Source organism: Lachancea lanzarotensis, scaffold LALA0S07, assembly GCF_000938715.1.
Source record: "Lachancea lanzarotensis genome assembly LALA0, scaffold LALA0S07, whole genome shotgun sequence".
Taxonomy (NCBI): Eukaryota; Fungi; Ascomycota; class Saccharomycetes; order Saccharomycetales; family Saccharomycetaceae; genus Lachancea; species Lachancea lanzarotensis.
Genome location: NW_019212885.1, coordinates 488,696 through 505,983, shown reverse-complemented (window position 1 = coordinate 505,983; position 17,288 = coordinate 488,696). Strand labels below are relative to the sequence as shown.

Here is a 17,288-nt window from a genome sequence, read left to right as displayed (position 1 = left end):
CGTGGACGTTAGTGGGACCTGAATACTTAGAAAAGCCTGTAGAGGAGTGTGTTGTTGTTGTTTTTTGCACTGTTGCTACTGGTTATTGTTGTTGTTGTTGTCTTGTTTAGGGGGTACGAAGGACTTTCGAGCAGCGGAGTTTTGTGGTTGTTTTGACTTTGCCGTTTTTGGGAGACGGTACGACGATGGCTATTTATAGCCAGGGACGCGTGGTCGAAGCTACACCGGACGGCCGGACGGCAAGAGCAAGCGACCGCATGGACGGGTGTGTGGGTGTGTCACGGGACCGCACATTTTGAAGTTTACCAGTAGTCAAGAGAATAGTGTGAGTGTGAGTATGCGTGTGTATAGGTGTGTTCTTATAGGGACTGTACAAGAAACGGTGTAAGTAAGTGTTAGCTGTCCTTTTCGTGGGGATAAGACGAGAGACGAGGGATTATGTAGTTGTATTGTAGAGTTACGCTCGTAGGAACATCAAGCATGATTTAAGAGTGAGAACGTTAGTGAGTCTGAAGCACCGGTTGAACAACGAAAGCGTCGGCCTTAGCGTTGGGCGGCACACACTTTGACAGGTTCATGTTCGAGATTGGTTTCATGTGTGTGTGGTTTCTTGTGTTTGTTTGTTTGTTGTAGTTGTAGAGTATGGAGGATTCAATGATGGTTTTGAAGATGGGGTGGTGAATATAGGGTTTGATGACCAAAACATGAAAAGAGAGGGTGGATTTCAAGACCGGGAAAGCGGTGTAATAGAGGATGTAAGCCAAGAGCAAATGGGTACATGCGAACGTGTGCAGAGTCATTAGTAGGCGTTAGCAGGAATGGTAAGGGACTAAGAGTGGAAATCGAAAGTACAGACGTATAAAATGACTGGTAGATCTGTTTAACTTCAGCGGTAGCATGAAAGACAGCTATCCTTGACTATACATATTATTAAGGCTCGACTACGTCGACAGTGTTCGAGTTGTTAATCTGCTTTGTTTGTTCAGTCATGATTTGCTCTTAGTGGATGGTTATGGTTATGGATTTTACTTATCTCTCCGTGGCTCTTTTTCTTACAAGTTTGGTACATTTGGTTTGACCAAACCACGGATATTTAAATGATTTTTGGAGCAACAATAGGAAACAGTAGGTAACGTTCTGAAGCTCAGCCATTACTAAAGACTACTTTATAGAAGTCCTGGATCGCTTGCAAATCCTGCGTAGCGTTGACGTATTGTTGCTTCATATCTTGACGACTGGTCCATTTCACCTTAGCGCTTAATATGTCATTTTAGACTAATATGTCATTTTCTGATTACGCAATTGGCATGTGCCATGTAGTTTACCAATCCCAACACATATAAACAGCGAACAGCCACGGGAGTTTGTAAAAGATTGGTTCAATTCTTAACAGTGACGCCGTTCTTGGTACTAGAGCATGCCACATAGTACCTGTATGCCCATCGGGATGAAAGGTTCCAACCAAGCGTCTTCGAACTGAGCTCGGAAAAATGACTCAATTGGAGAACTATCGTTTGTAAGTAAAACACTGAGCGATAACTCTTTCATTTGGAAGTCACCCATACAATTTCTCAACGCTTTGGTAAACATTATTGACATTTCAACTCACAGGGAATGGAATCATCGGATCTGCAAAATACGACACTTGAACAGGGATTTGATTAACATTATTGACATCTCAATCACAGGGAATGGAATCATCGGATCTGCAAAAATACGACACTTGAACAGGGATTTGAACATTGCCCCAGTAACCACTTCAAGCCTCTGAAACAAAATCTATATCCCAGTTTCAACTGTCGTTCACATTTCTACAATAGTGCACCTGGAAAACCGAACGCCAAGAGAGGATAGAGATATTGACCCGAGGTTACAAAGTAAACATTTAACACGCATGATACAATATTTGAAGCACCTTAGAAGAAATTTCGAGGCGTGTGCAAACCTCGCAAATAGTCATTCGAATTACCACAATCAAAACCTCATAGGAATGAGCGCTGAAGCCAGAGCCAGTGATGAAAGGCGCATAGGAGTTTTGAGCTGCCCTTTTCCAGTGAAGTAACACACTCTTAGTGAAGGGGAAGCGTTCAATCAGCTGCCGCTCGGCCACAGACATGCGAAACTTCTTGTCGGATGCTCTGTCTGACTGGCGTCAGACCCGTGACAAAAGGATCACGTGCACGTGACACAATGCCAGCGACAGAATTGGCAAGAGTCAAGAAACAGAGATAACTCTAAACTCAATAAAACAACAGTTCACACTTCACAGTAATGGAAATCACTCAAGATTTGAGACTCTTATCGTGAAACGACATTCCAGAAACAGGATCTCAAGACAAAAACGCACAAGACTCTCACGTTCGAGCTAGAATCTCATGCGTTCAATGAGGAGCTAAGAATCCCGTAAATGAACGAAATCATCGAGGCTCGACTACGTCAGCAGTTTTAGAGTTATAAAACTGCTTAGTTTTCTCAGTCATGAAGTATTCTAAGCGAATGGTCATGGTTTATGGACTCTAGTTCTTTTGGTCATAAGTTTGGTATATTCTGTTTGACCAACCCACGGATATTTAAACGATCTATGGGGCACCAATAGCAAACAATCGGTAACGTTCTAGAAGGATTGTTTAATAGAAGTTCAAATCCTGAATAGCATTGACGTATTGTTGCTTCATATCTCTACGATTGTTCCATTTAGCGCTTAAGGTCATTTCGGACTAATATGTCATTTCCTGATTACGCAATTTGACACAATTCCATATAGTTTACCAATACCAACGAAAATCATTACGATTGTTTGATGAACGGGTCTGACATGAAATTTCGTCAAATTGTGACCTGGATTAAAGAACGAAGAGACACTCTTGTGAATTAATGATACACAAAACTGCTTAGATTTACCATAGATGATCACTTCTAGTCGCTAGTCGTTAGTGTAGTGAACCCTATTTTTGAGACAATGTGACTGGCATTTCCAGGAAAGTAGCCACATACCACAGGTCTATTCGTGGTTTTGCTGGTAGCATATTCATGACATACGCGTCTACTCTTCCCCAGTTCTGATTGTTGGGTTAATGTCTCTATCACTTTGTACGTCAGCAGACTTTCACAATGTGTCATATCCACACTATAGCTTCGAATACTAATGCAAACAAGTCCTTACAAACAAGCTCAACATATTACTCTTGTGCTTCCTGCAGCGTAAAATCCATCTCTCTCTCTCTCTCTCTCTCTTACCGCACTCAAGACATCCACAAGTCATACTTAACGATCTGATTTATTAACTTGCGGAACGTGACTTGTTGTTTCGTATTCAGTGACTTGAGGTTTTGTTCTTTTACAAATCTTACGTATAAGATGACCATTTTTTATGTCGTATACAGCGACCACTGAAAGATATTAATCTATTGTTAACGTCGATCCTGTTCTGAACTCGGTTTATTGCCATTGTCAATAAGGTTTCGAGCTACAAGAACTGGATACCAAGAGCAAGTTCTGAGTCCTATTTCCACTGTTCCTGACTCCTTAACCAGCTTGTCTAACCCTGTCAGTGCAAAAAGCGTTCAAAAAGGACTTCTCTAGCCTTATTTTCGCCAAAGGAAAAAAAAAGGAGCTGGACAAACCAGAACAAGCACGTCACACTCTCTCACTTTTACCATGGCAGCTCAAGAAGAATTCATCAGAACGCAAATCTTCGGCACGGTTTTCGAAATTACCAACCGGTATAATGACCTGAACCCGGTGGGTATGGGTGCATTTGGTCTCGTGTGCTCTGCTACGGACACTTACACCAGTCAGCCGGTTGCCATCAAAAAAATCATGAAGCCGTTTTCGACTGCAGTTCTGGCTAAAAGAACGTACCGTGAGCTGAAATTACTCAAGCATCTCAGACACGAAAATCTCATTTGTCTGGAAGACATCTTTTTATCACCTTTGGAAGATATTTATTTCGTCACTGAATTACAAGGCACAGATTTACACAGACTTTTGCAAACTCGTCCATTGGAGAAGCAATTTGTGCAATACTTTCTATACCAGATCCTAAGAGGTCTCAAATATGTGCATTCAGCTGGCGTTATCCATAGAGATTTGAAACCCAGTAACATTTTGATAAACGAAAACTGTGACCTAAAGATCTGTGATTTTGGTTTGGCTAGAATCCAGGACCCACAAATGACTGGGTATGTGTCTACCCGGTACTATCGTGCCCCAGAAATCATGCTAACGTGGCAAAAATATAACGTGGAAGTCGACATCTGGTCTGCCGGTTGTATTTTCGCAGAGATGATAGAAGGAAAACCGCTTTTCCCCGGTAAGGATCATGTACACCAATTTTCCATCATAACCGATCTATTGGGGTCACCTCCAGAAGACGTCATAAACACCATTTGTTCTGTTAACACCCTCAAATTTGTTACCTCTTTGCCACACAGAGATCCCGTTTCCTTCTCAGATCGTTTCAAAAATGTTGAACCGGATGCCGTTGACTTATTGGAGAAAATGCTAGTCTTTGATCCTAACAAGAGAATAACAGCAGCCGATGCTCTAACACACCCATACTTGGCGCCTTATCATGATCCATCAGACGAACCAGAAGCCGAAGCGATCTTTGACTGGCATTTCAATGACGCGGACCTACCTGTGGATACCTGGAGGGTGATGATGTACTCTGAAATATTAGATTTCCATCAAATTGGTGACAACCAAATAGATCCAAACGCTACTTTTGACGATCAAGTTGCTGCCGCCACAGCCGCAGCACAGGCAGCGCAAGCGGCGCAACATCAGCCGGATTTATCACAATCACACACTGATGGCCCTTCAGATGTACCACAAAAGTCTACACAGCGTTCATCCGACAGCCATCATCAGGAGATTGCTGACACGCGCCAAAGCGAGACCTTGAACTCATATGGTAATCAAGCAGCTCAATACGCATCTGAATTTCAGTAGACTTCAGTTTAAATTACTATTTACTTGGTAAAGTTATGTACCTTTTTTTAATCCTTTGTTAGACCGGCTTCATGACAAAGAGCGTAAAACAAACTTTCAGGATTTTTTAGTAAATTCTGAGGTGCGTCGATTTCCGCAACCCTACCTTGGTCCAATACAATAATCCTGTCGCTATCGAGGATAGTGTTGATTCTATGGGCTATGGTCAAAATTGTTCGATTTTTAAAAGCAGTGCGGATCGTTTCTTGTATAACCTGATCTGTCTCAACATCGACAGCCGCGGTGGCCTCGTCTAAAACCAAGATCTTCGATGGAATGAGAAGTGCTCTTGCTAGACACATCAGCTGTCTTTGCCCAACAGATAAATTGCCACCACCTTCGGTTAACATTGATTCAAGTTCATCTTTACCCAATCCTTTGACGTGATCTTTCAGGTGCGAAAGTTCGAGGGCATGCCATATTTGCTCATCCGTAAATTGACGGGTGGGATCAATATTATCTCTCACAGTGCCTTCGAATACTTGTGAATCTTGTGGGATGATTGAGAGATGTCTTCTCAAATCCTGAAGGCCCATTTGATCTATTGGCCGTCCATCGATTGAAATTTGACCACTAGCAGCTTCTATGATGCGGAAAAGTGCCAATGTCAAGGATGATTTCCCAGCACCAGTACGTCCAACAATTCCAATTTTTTCTTGCGGCTTGATGTCAATATTGACGTCCTTCAAAATTAGATCCAACTCCGGTCTATAACGAGTGGAATAATTCTCAAATTTAATTGAACCCTCGGTTGGCCAATTTTCAGGTGGTCTACTATCCTCGATGACAGCTGGTGCTTCAGATGGCAGTTCGGAGTACTCCTTGATTCTTTCCACAGACACAATATTTGTCTCCACTTCTACGGTCATGCGAACAATCCAGTTTAGAGACTGAGTAATTTGCAAGGCGTAACTCAAAGATAAACCAATCATACCGGCACTCAAAGTTCCCTGTCTCAAACGGAATACACCCAAAACTGCGGCTCCCAAAATGATAACTGATCCAATGAATTCCAGACGAAATGCTAACCAACGATTTGCGTTAACAGATGGATAATAAGCGCTCATGTTGTTGTCCACTCTCGCTTGGTTAATATGTGTGAAGCGTTTTTGCTGACCATAGCCTCTGATCGTGCTGATTCCTCCCAAGGACTCCTGGAAATGGGCATAAATAGGAGATCTTGTGACCGAATCCAAACGGCGGAGCTCTCGAGAAGTTCTCAAATAATATTGTTGGTAGTAAATGTAGAGGGTACTCATAGGCACAATAATGAAGACGAATTGCCAAGTCGAATAGCAAATGACCAAAATTGTGAAGGAAACCTTGATCGTGTTCACGAAAAATTGTGAGAATGTTCTGCCTAACATCTCGTCAACCTTATAAATGTCGTTGGAGAATCTGTTCAAAATTCTTCCGATAGGGGTGGTCTCGAAAAACGACATAGGTGCCTTTAAAACAGACGTCGTCATCGCATCATGTAAGTAACGTGAACCATGTATCGTACAGTAGACCCACAAAATGACCGTCTGAGCTAGTGTGGAAAAAGCAGAGCCTAGCCCCAGCAGAAAGTAAATGCCCAGGTACATGCTAACATGCGGGTTTGCGCCGTATTTTGTGTTCACTTCTGACCAGTGCTTCAACCATACGCTTCCGGCAACAGACAGAAACATAGAGAGGACAGCACAGGACATAAACACGACTACATGCCTTGGATTGCATGCCTTAGCGTATTCAATGTAAATGTCCCACTTGACTTTACCTTGTTCACGATGCTCTCTCAAAGCTGGGCGTTCCTCGTCCCCAAATCCAAGACTTCTTAGAGTTGCGTCACTTGCTCTACGTAGACTGCGTTTATCCACGTCAACAAGATTTTCGTCAAGTTTCTGTAGGTCAATGTTGTCGTCAACGGTGGCACTGCTTTCAGAAGTGGATTCATCAGGAGAACGCTCTTTCAAACTTCTGTTACTCTTCTTTCCGTAGCTGTTTATGATCTTGAATAAAGCAGAAGATTTGTCACTGGTGACATCCTGGTAGGAACCTTGCTGTATGATTTCCCCATTATCCAAAAGAGTGATATTATCAGCGATCGACAATACTGTTATCTTATTTGTCGCCAACACTTTTGTCTTGGTGCCCAAAAGACCACTTGAACCCAAGACGTATTGGATCAGGTGTTTGGCTACATGCTCGTCCACGGCTGCAAGTGGGTCGTCTAACAAATATGTGTCAGCTCTTGCATAAACCGCTCTGGCGAGAGAAAGACGAGCCTTCTGACCACCCGAAAGAGAGATACCCTTTTCACCAACCATTGTTTCGTCACCTTCGGGGAGCGTCGTAATGTCGACATTTAAAGCGCATGCTTTGATAGTCTTTTGATAGAAGGCTGCATCGTACCTGTGGCCGAAAATGATGTTTTCTTTGACCGACCCGTTCATTATCCAAGGCACTTGAGAGACGTAGGCGACGCTTCCGTGAAGGGTAGCAAAACCCTTGACCCTGAACAGATCACCCAAGACCGCCTGGATAAGAGCACTTTTACCACTTCCAACTCTTCCAACAATACATGTCAGCTCACCTTTCTTTGCTTGAAAATTGATGTTTTTCAATGCCACCTTGTACTCTGGCTTTCTTTGCCACAAGAATGTGGCGTCTGCGCCAACGCTTACTGCTACTTCACCACGAGCACTTACCTTCGGCTTGCGCTGAACTGAATCGTTTTGCAACTCCTCACTAGTCAAAAAGTTGTGCAGACGGGTGACCGATACAGAGGCTTCAATGAAAGATGTAATAGCAGTTGGGATGATAGCTAGCGGAAAGCTCAACAAATTGAACAAAGTTAATGCTGGGAATACCAGATCGGTTGTAAGTGGGCGGTCCTTTTGGGTTAAAACAAAAACAGCGAATGTGGAGCAAGATACCAAAAAGGGAACAATATTAAATTGAAAGTTAGCCACTGCAACTGTGATTCCCATTTTCGTCAAGTTCTTGAGCTCTTTTTCGTTTCTGACATGTTCTAACTTCTCCTTGTAGGGCTTTTCCCATGCGTAAAGCTTGAGAGACTTGATGTTGTTCAAAATTTCGCTAATGATACGAGTCCTTTCATCTTTGTTCTTCATCTGAATCTTTTGGAGTTTCTTTTGAAATCTAACAATGACAGAATTCATTGGAATCATTATGATCATGATAGCCACACCTACCCACATGGATGGTCCCAGCAATTTGTACAGGGAAACCAAGCAGAGAATCAATTGGAAAGGCCCTGACCATATAATTTGACCCCATTGTGTCAAATCTTGCAAACGTTGAACGTCAACGCTCATGAGATTAACAATATCGCCGGTAGATGACGCGGCAGAAGCCTCATTTGACAGCAGAAGGGATTTCTGATAAATAACAGACGTGAGCCCACTCTTAATATTCATTCCAGTGTCAAATGCTCGCAAGAAATATTGGTGTAAGATAGACGTTTGAAGAACACTTACCAAAAACATACCGATGGCGATCATGAAGCCTTTCACGATAGGTACTTCATCAAGGGCTTTATGTTCGGTATAGTCTCCCACAAACTTAATCAGAATTCTTAGCAGCTGGGGCTGCGTGAAGGCCAGCGTGTCGAAACATGCTTTGAGGAAAGCGGCAACAACCATTTTGCCACCAAACGTAATGCAAAGTGCCCATGTTAAAGATGGTTTAGTTCTGTGCTTCACCTCGTGGTCCCAGTTACGTCTGAATGAATCGGAGATTTCAGCACTTCCAAAGCTTTTTGGCAGTCTATACAAGTCGTTTTCGGTCAGATACTTTTCGTAGCCCGTTTTCATCATCTGCGTCATCCAAGAGAAGGAAATGCGGGAAAAGATGTTGGCGGCATCGTAAGGGTTTACCTTCCGTACGCTATCACTCGCAAGTTCTCCACGACCTTCGACTGACTTGGTGAACAGCGACTCCAAGGCCAAAATTAGAAAACTTGTGATGCATTGCACGGTTGCAATTTTGTATGAGAACTCGGATATTGGCAACACACCTTCGTAGTTTTCCCTGATCTTGACGTTCAAGACTGCACTCAATCTAAAAAGACCTTGAAACAGCCAGTAAAACAGCACAATCCCGTTAGAGACGTTTGACCGGAAATACTCGACCCAGTGTAGCGCCAGCGCCACCAAAACTGACAAGAAATTCAGAATTCGTTGCGACTGCGACGCCCACTGTTTTTCCACGCCTAATTTGCCGTGGAATAGTGGTAAAACTGCCAAAGCCACTTGAAGTGCCACCAAAGAAATTCTAGACACCAATAACCAGTTTTTCCGATATTTGATACCGGGATGTGGCCCACGAGACAATCGCACCAGTTCCTTAGACCCAAAAATGAGCATCAGCAGCGCAGCACCATTGAGCAAAATACCGTCCACAAAACAAAGCGTGAAATCTCCATATTTTGACGAAATTGGCCCCCATCCTTCTTTGTCTTGGCAAAAATCACACCAAAGACTAGCAGAAGAAGAAAAAGAAGAAGCCATGTTTGGTTTACACCTGTAAAATTGTTTCCTATGGATGCGATCAAAGATACAGGGCTTTCTTCCAGACCTACTTTATTGTAATGGTTGTGTCGAATTGAAAGAGTTGAAGATACTTAGATGGTCCAACTGTGGAAGATTATTCCACATTATATATATGCATATATGAACAAAAATTTGAAAGTAGTAAGCTTATCGCTGACAAACGTGAACCCTTTGAAGACAGAAAGCTTCCGGTACATCGAGATTTATTGAGAGTTGTCATGATATGAAAAATGGGAAGCTATATGATGGTTTGAAATCAATTCGGAAAGCGTTTCCAGGGCTTTTTTAGCGTTCTTTTAGCTTCCTTATGGTTGACATAACTGTTTATTGACCGATTTTCAGGTTGAAGAACAGGATCGGCTGCTAGTGGTGTCTGATATTGCGAGTTTGTCGTTTGGGAGCAGTCTTCAACTACTAGTGGGTTGAATCTTGGATATCGCAGAAGTGAAGCACGAGATGTGCAAAAAAGGTGATCTTTATCGTCTTTTTCTAGACTACATGGGCTTAAGTCAAGACTGGAGACCAGTTTAACCAACCCGTTATACAGATCGGCTCGCGGTGAGAAGGAAAAGAGGCGACTGGAGAAGTGAAGACGGTTTGTCTTATCGTTAAGCACGCGATGTGTATAAGCCGATATAGCTTTCTTACAAACTCATTTCACCATCAAAGTTCTTATTCCTCGTGGCCCAATGGTCACGGCGTCTGGCTACGATTGTATCCACTTCTGAAACCAGGAGATTCCAGGTTCGAGTCCTGGCGGGGAAGAACTTTATTTTTTTGTCAATTAAAATTGTCATTTTGCAGTAAAGACTTACAGGAGGAGGATACCCTTTGGGATGGGGAAAGTGTTTTATGTACACCCATTGGGTTCATCATATTGTTTTCAAATTTCTTGGTTTACAGGTTAAGCGCGCTATCATCTCACTTTGCATTTGGAATTCATGTTTTCTGCGTCAGTAATTGCATTCCGTAATTTATAAACCGTTGATTGACAAAGCCAAAAATAAACACAGTATGTCCCTTGGAAAACGTCTTGGGATGGTCGTATATCTACCATTATACATCCAAAGCTACCTGTTCACTCCCAAACGTTGAATAAGTGGATCGAACTTCGACTTAAAACAATTTGCCTCCATTCGAACCCTGAAACGCGCATTTTATACTTTAATTGTGCCATTAATTAAAAGAACGTCAACCATGTATTGTTAGTGGAATCGACGACCTTTGAACAATTATAAAGTTATCCAAACTTGAAGCATTCACCACAAGGACTCTCACGAGCACCATAGCTCGCTTGTACCCCAATACGCTTCCTTAAATTCTGGCTTTCGTTCAAAAGCGATTACTGAAACATTCTCTTCAAGTAGTGTAAAAGAATAAACATTACCTTGAATTTTCATTACAGCTGTGCTGTCTACAGAAAGCCTATTGATCCAAAGACACAGAGCACCCGCTTGCTTCCCAAAACTTTGATTCCTATAAAGCATGCGAAATCACCGAGTAGACTCGCAAAAAGTCGCAGATAATGTCAAGCTAGAGGTGATTCATGAATCCAATCCGTACTTCGCAGGCGAAAGTTTACAGGTTCTAATACGTCTCAGACACTTGGGTTCATTGCAAGCCAGGGATCAATTGGAAGTTAAACTTCAAGAACTGAAGCAACAACAGCAGGATTTGCAGAAAGAAGCTCAGCAAGAGAAGAGGAAATCCTGGGTGGTAAAGTCACTCTGGGGGTCCCTTAACAGTGAAGATAAAGCCGCTAACGAGAAATATCAAGCTTCAAAGGTAAATTTAGAAAAAGAGCTAGAATTCAATAGCCCTGTGAGACTCGCTTCTTGTTACACCCAAATATATGGCTGTTTTCAATACGATCCAGAAACAATAAATTCAAAGGAATTCGAGCATCAGGATCACCACAAATTAGCGGGTGTAGGCTCTTTGAAGCTGTCTGAGGGAAAAAATTCCATCACGGAAGGCTTCGCGGGACTTCTGTTTTCCAATATCGAAGACGTGGCGCGTGAATCCCTCGCTGGACCTGTTGTTGAATTAATAAAAGCGCCTTTTTTCGTTATCCCACAAACTCTCATTTTCTCAGAAACAATGTTGGATCCAGGTCAAACCAGAACATACCAGTTCAAATCTCCGCGACTTCCCCAAGATTTACCCCCATCTTATCAATCCTCGAAGCAGCTCAAAATCCAGTACTTTCTGAGCTGCGGACTGACCCAAATCGAGTCCGCCATGATCAATCCATTCAGCGTTGAATTTCCAATTCATGTATGTCCCTTCATTGACGTGCATGGTCGTCAATTAACGTCGAAACTGGATACTGACATTAGCATTACAGCTGCAGGACGAGCCAAGGAGCTCAAAGATAACATACGATCGCGCCGTAAGTCAAGTTCTTCGATTGTAATGAGGCGAAGAAGCTCACTACTTTCAATCAGCACTTCTGAAGCAAAAGGAGACGTCAACTTAGAATGCAAGAAGCTCTTTACACAATTGGTAAGTTCTCAGGAATCTTCGGCTGCGCTAGCGGACGGTATTGAGGGTTTAGTTGATCAGATGATGGAGTGTCAGTTTGGCGTCGAGACGTTTGATACGTCAGAGGAGGACGACGGCGATAACACAAACGACCAAAGTCTAAGCTCGGTACGAAAAGACGCCGTGTCTGTGCGAAATAATTTAAGCAACCTCTTCCGCAATCTAGCGGAGGTACCTTCCACCTGGCAAGATGAAAAACCAAGTGGCGTGTCTGAAGCCGCAGACCTCATATCTCAGGTAAAACGGCTACAAAAGGAATACATCATAAACCGAGATGGACTTTTCATTGCGAAGGTGGTTTTATCAAATTTGTTTTACACGACTGCTGATGACATTGATCTGACTATACATTTGGGCAACGAAGGTCCACATAAAGTTTCTGCTATCACTACGTCACTGGAGTCAATTGAGCTAATAAATCCAAAATACCGCATAGATGTCACATCAAGTGCCAGCAAAAAGGGTAAAACAGTGGACCAGTCGCGAGCAATTTGCTTTGATGAGCTATCGACAATTCATATGAAATTGATTCCGCAAAGATCTCCTAGCCGCCAAATGACCAGCCAATTCAAATCTGATATTTTTCAGCTCAAATGGATGCTTTGTCTGAAATTTGTGCTTATCAGTCGTGAGGACATGCCAGAGCTAATGCAAAAGTACTACGAAGATAAAAATGGGTCGCTATATCATGCGAAACAAGCTCTGGATGGAAATGAATTCATTTGTCATCTTCCCTTGACGATGCTGCCCACAGCTAAGAATTTTGGCGGCTGGTAAATGAGCAATAAATCCAATTCTTTCAGTTTATCTATTGGGTCAAAAAACATGTAGTTCCTTACTCAGCCCGAACATTCGTTTCGCCGATGTCCGTATCAGATTTATCATCCTGTAAATGCCTATCTGGGTTTGTGCTCGACGAACGAGACTGCTCATGACTCTCTTCTTCAGCTTCGCTTTGTTGACCACTTGTACCGCTTGGAGTCTCAAGCTCCTCATAATCGTCATCAGTCATATTTCGCGGAAAGCCTAAGCTGAGAAGTGCGTTCCCAATGGCTGCGTGAGTTGAACCTGAGGTTATCGTATGTGTAGAGGGCACCGCTGCCGAAGGATCTTCCCTTTCTTTCAGTCTCTTTTTTTTCCCGAAGTAGTCTTTCCAAGATGCCCACTCGTTCTCCTTAATACCTTCGCTTGCCGGTTTTTGTTTGGAATCATCTGTGGCTCCTAAAGATGCTGCTTTTCCGGTTCTCTCTTGTTTATCCTGAATGTAGGAATCTTTTCGTATAAGAGCCTGAAAAGACTTGCCTAATCTTTGCTGTATACTAGCGTTCCCATCACCCATACTAGAAACATGCTTCGGCGGGAATAGATCGAACAATCTATCATCAGTTGAGACATCGAATGCATGATAATTTTGAGTTTTGCGCCATTCATCTACCCAGCGGGCACCATATAAATCAATCGGACTATAACCTAACCAATCCTCGGATATAGATTTCATGGCCATTTCATTGTTTTCATTGTTGTCGAAAAAGATTTTTAGCTTTTCGCTAGATACCAGACCCGTTAGATAGTCTTCAAACTGCCACCTGAGGAAATCCTCGCTGCCTTCGAATTGTAAATTTCTTGGGGTTGCAGCGTCGTTCTCATTCCAGGTATCCACCACTGCAGAAACTATGGAGTCCATCCATTTTTTATCATAAGGAGTCAATTGTAGAGCCCTGTGTAAAGACCGATTTGAACTGACCATTTCCACCGAAAATGTGTTGACGTTTACGAGGACATCACAGACTCTTTCTTTCTGTTCTAGAAGTAACGAGTTTGAAGTTCCGGCGACAAAATGCTTAGTTTGCGTAGATTCCAAATCGTCTAACTGTTGCAGTGGGCTATAAGGTGAAAACAATCCTCCTTTTCCGAATACTTGTAAAGGAAAACCCAAAAATGTTAATACCGATTGACGATCGCTAGACTTAAAAGAGTCTACGATTTTGAGGTTGTCAAAATAGCTATGCAGCGAGGGTGATCCACAATCTTGCAAATGTGATATAAGATTGGGAATAAGACCGATGAAACCGAATTGGACGTTGCACAAAGCCTCAACGTCACTTCCATAGAATAGAACTTTACGCTCCAGAAGGATAGCTTTCAGAATTACCAAAACGTCCTTTCCAAAATCATGTACAACGCGCCGTAAGCACAATCCCACGTACATGTGCGATTCATCTGTGACAACAGACATGCTGAACATGGAGCTCAGGTTTGAATAAAGAGTGTCTAGAATTGCCTTATTCGTGAAATCGCGCTGCAAAAAAAAAGCATTTGTCACTATGCTGAGTTTGTCCTTGATCTGGCCAAAAATGGGTTTCCGTGCAACGACAACAATTGCCTTTTGCACAGTTGATCGCGTAACATCATTGCCCTTCAAGAGAAGCTCTTCTGTCCGGATTTGTCGTGAGCAAGATATCGCAAAAAGTGTGGTATAATCTTGGATTTTGTCCGAAGCAATGGTCGCCGCACCTTCTGCTGGAGGTCCACAACGTTCAACTTTATTATAGACCAGCGTGAAGTATGTGAATGTCTCTTCAAAAGAGTGCGATCCATCCGGTAAAGCCTGGAAGGGCAGGTATGGCCACAATTTCGATGCTTCTAAGCCCTCTGGTAAACCATATGAATATTCCACTTCCGGGCCCTTTGAATGGTGAAAGTTGACCAAAAAGACTCCAAAAATAACGTTAGGCTCTTCAGAATCTGCCATCACCTCTCATGAACGGTCAATACCAAGCAAAGACTCAGATCGACGTTGATCTACCCTACGTTTCTGTTAGCTTGATGGATAAAGGACAAGTTCTTTAAGTTAAGCCTGGAAATCCTTTAGTACAAAGTGACATCAACACTTTTTTCATCACCACCACTAATTACTACTAGAGCTACCTCTGAAATACGCCAAAAGCAGTAGCATTCTTTAGTCTGCGGAAGAATCCTTAGCTCTGAGATGTCCGTCGAAGATCAATGGCTAACAGATCATGTTGAGATTTTAAGAAAGGGTTTGTTTCTTGCGGAAAAGCGGGACGTAAACTTGCTTTCGTTACCGCAGAATAGTGATGAGAGTATACCGAAAGTGGTGGTAGAGGCGCTTTCGTCTAACGATGCCGCTGGTTTGAAACAAGAGATTGTACTAAAGAAACTGTTTTTGGAAGCAGCGCAAGAAATGGACGAGAGGACAAAAGTGGAACGGTTTGCTATTCTCATGGATCTCTCGCATCACATGAAGCGTGCAAACAAGGTAGGGGACGATGCGAACGCGAAGTTTTGGACTTCGGTGTTTTTTGACCTGTTTAGGATGAGTTTGACTTTGCTACAGCTACCACACGGTCTTTTACAATTTTGGCCTTATGTGGAATCGCGCTTGCATTGGTTTAAAGCTGGATTCCTAAACGAAGATTCACTGCAGCACGGACAGACCACTTTGAGCGCAATCAAGGCACCTTTTTCCAAAGTAACGTACCAGATCAACAAGATGCTGTTGGGGCTGCGGCTCAACTCTAAGCTTGCTACCCCCGCACATCACGAACTCAGCATGAAGATCAACCTGTTTCTGTGTGACTGTTTGTCGCCTATGGAGCAAGCAAACACAAACAAGCGCGGAAACATAGCAAAGGGACTTCCCGAACAGTTATGGGACATCAGGAACGATGAAAAAGATGGTTCGGCTTTTTATACCGATTTCTTAAAAGTTAAACAAGAGTTTATTCAAGATCCAGTTTCGTGGACGTTCTCAGATCCCGAAAAAAGACTCAGCTTACAGGATTACGTCTTGCCAGTGGTGGATGAGATTTTGCTGCACGAGTCTGACTTTTACACTCAAATCAAAACTAGAAACGTGCGACTAAACCGACTTAATCAGAAGGCCAATGTACAACTACCTCATAATCTCCAGGCACTCAGCGAACCACAAGATAAAAGCCATCATAATTGGAGTTTCGCCTCTTCTGGACTGCGGCCACTCATATTTGATGAACCGGATTGGGATTCAGAGCTCCTAATGCAACAGCTACAGGACCCTTCTAATGACTTCCACCGAAAAAAGTTTTTGCTCGAGCTGCTAATCACCGCTAATATGATCAAAAGAATTCTAACGGATGAGGCCGTTAGGAGTTTCTATCGAACTCAATATGATCAGTCACTTCGAATCACGCATAGCCATGAAGACAGAAACAATGCTACAGCATTACGAGACATAACTCAGATAATCATCAGTAGGGTTGAGAACTTTTACGACCATCAGGATCAGACTTTTAAAAGTCTTTTGGTGGACTTGATTGCTGGCGACATGTCCTTACTGGACTTAAAAGCTAAGAAGAGCTTCAAAATATTCAGTACCTTTACATTCCCTACTGGCAGTGGAGAGTCAATTCCGGAAATTAGTTATTCCTACAAAAGTTTCGGATGGATAAAACTGGGAAACAAGAAGCTTGACAACGTTTGGAAAGTAAAGAGTGGGCTTGAGTCGATCGATAGCAAATTACCCAGCTCTCAGGAAACGTTTGATGAAATACGCGATAGATATGAAAAGCAAGATCCTGACGTGTCGTCCTCATATCATGGTGACAAAACCGTTGAGCAGTGGAAGCAATTACGTCGTTTAAGGCCCAAATTTCTTTTCCAATTGAGTAACGTTGACGAAAACACTGGTGTCTCGGGCCTATTCAATTCCAGCTTAATTCAAGAATCGCGGGAGAAAAAATCTCACCTACCGACACAATTACAGGCTGCAAAAGATTACTTCGAAGCGAAGAAGAAGAGAAAATTAGAGCCGTTGGGAGAAGCGGATGAACCGGCGGATAAAGAACAAGACACTAGTGATACCAAAACCAACCTTACCGTGGAAAAAACAGATGATAAAATAGTAACACCTTCGATTAATACTCTTGAGCGGGCGACCAGTGGGGAAGAGGCTATCCCAAAGAAACTGCCTCGAAAGGATTCATCAGAAAGCGGCGACGCACCGGCTGAACAACAGGAGCCCAAAGATGAAACCACGGATGCGCTCAAAACCAACGTTCGAGTTGAGGAGCCCAATACAAGTCCAGTCAATCAACCGATACCGGAAAATGACAAACGAGAAGGAGGATCGCCAAGTTTAGATCAAGAGATCGCAGTGCCGCCGTCCAGTGATATTTGAACCCGCAATTACTGCCC

The 17,288-nt window shown here is 42.9% G+C and overlaps 5 protein-coding genes and 1 non-coding gene across 6 annotated transcripts; 4 read left to right on the top strand and 2 right to left on the bottom strand.

The window, feature by feature from the left end:
* Positions 1–3,657: 3,657 nt before the first annotated feature.
* Positions 3,658–4,953, top strand: HOG1 (LALA0S07e05336g1_1; the record flags this gene model as incomplete). The annotated part of the gene is made up of 1 exon (XM_022771552.1): positions 3,658–4,953. One exon carries the CDS (start codon positions 3,658–3,660, stop codon positions 4,951–4,953), a length of 1,296 nt encoding a protein of 431 aa, XP_022629448.1.
* Positions 4,954–5,000: 47 nt separating this feature from the next.
* Positions 5,001–9,506, bottom strand: YCF1 (LALA0S07e05314g1_1; the record flags this gene model as incomplete). Its single annotated transcript, XM_022771551.1, has 1 exon — positions 5,001–9,506. The coding sequence occupies one exon, from the start codon at positions 9,504–9,506 to the stop codon at positions 5,001–5,003; it is 4,506 nt and encodes a 1,501-aa protein (XP_022629447.1).
* Positions 9,507–10,223: 717 nt separating this feature from the next.
* LALA0_S07e05292r lies at positions 10,224–10,313 on the top strand. The gene is given in 2 exon segments: positions 10,224–10,261; positions 10,277–10,313. It is a non-coding gene; the product is annotated as a tRNA-Arg (tRNA).
* A 720-nt stretch (positions 10,314–11,033) lies between these two features.
* Positions 11,034–12,869, top strand: RGP1 (LALA0S07e05270g1_1; the record flags this gene model as incomplete). The annotated part of the gene is made up of 1 exon (XM_022771550.1): positions 11,034–12,869. The coding sequence occupies one exon, from the start codon at positions 11,034–11,036 to the stop codon at positions 12,867–12,869; it is 1,836 nt and encodes a 611-aa protein (XP_022629446.1).
* Positions 12,870–12,927: 58 nt separating this feature from the next.
* On the bottom strand, positions 12,928–14,844 carry AVL9 (LALA0S07e05248g1_1; the record flags this gene model as incomplete). The annotated part of the gene is made up of 1 exon (XM_022771549.1): positions 12,928–14,844. One exon carries the CDS (start codon positions 14,842–14,844, stop codon positions 12,928–12,930), a length of 1,917 nt encoding a protein of 638 aa, XP_022629445.1.
* A 237-nt stretch (positions 14,845–15,081) lies between these two features.
* Positions 15,082–17,271, top strand: HPR1 (LALA0S07e05226g1_1; the record flags this gene model as incomplete). The annotated part of the gene is made up of 1 exon (XM_022771548.1): positions 15,082–17,271. One exon carries the CDS (start codon positions 15,082–15,084, stop codon positions 17,269–17,271), a length of 2,190 nt encoding a protein of 729 aa, XP_022629444.1.
* Between the last annotated feature and the right edge of the window lie 17 nt (positions 17,272–17,288).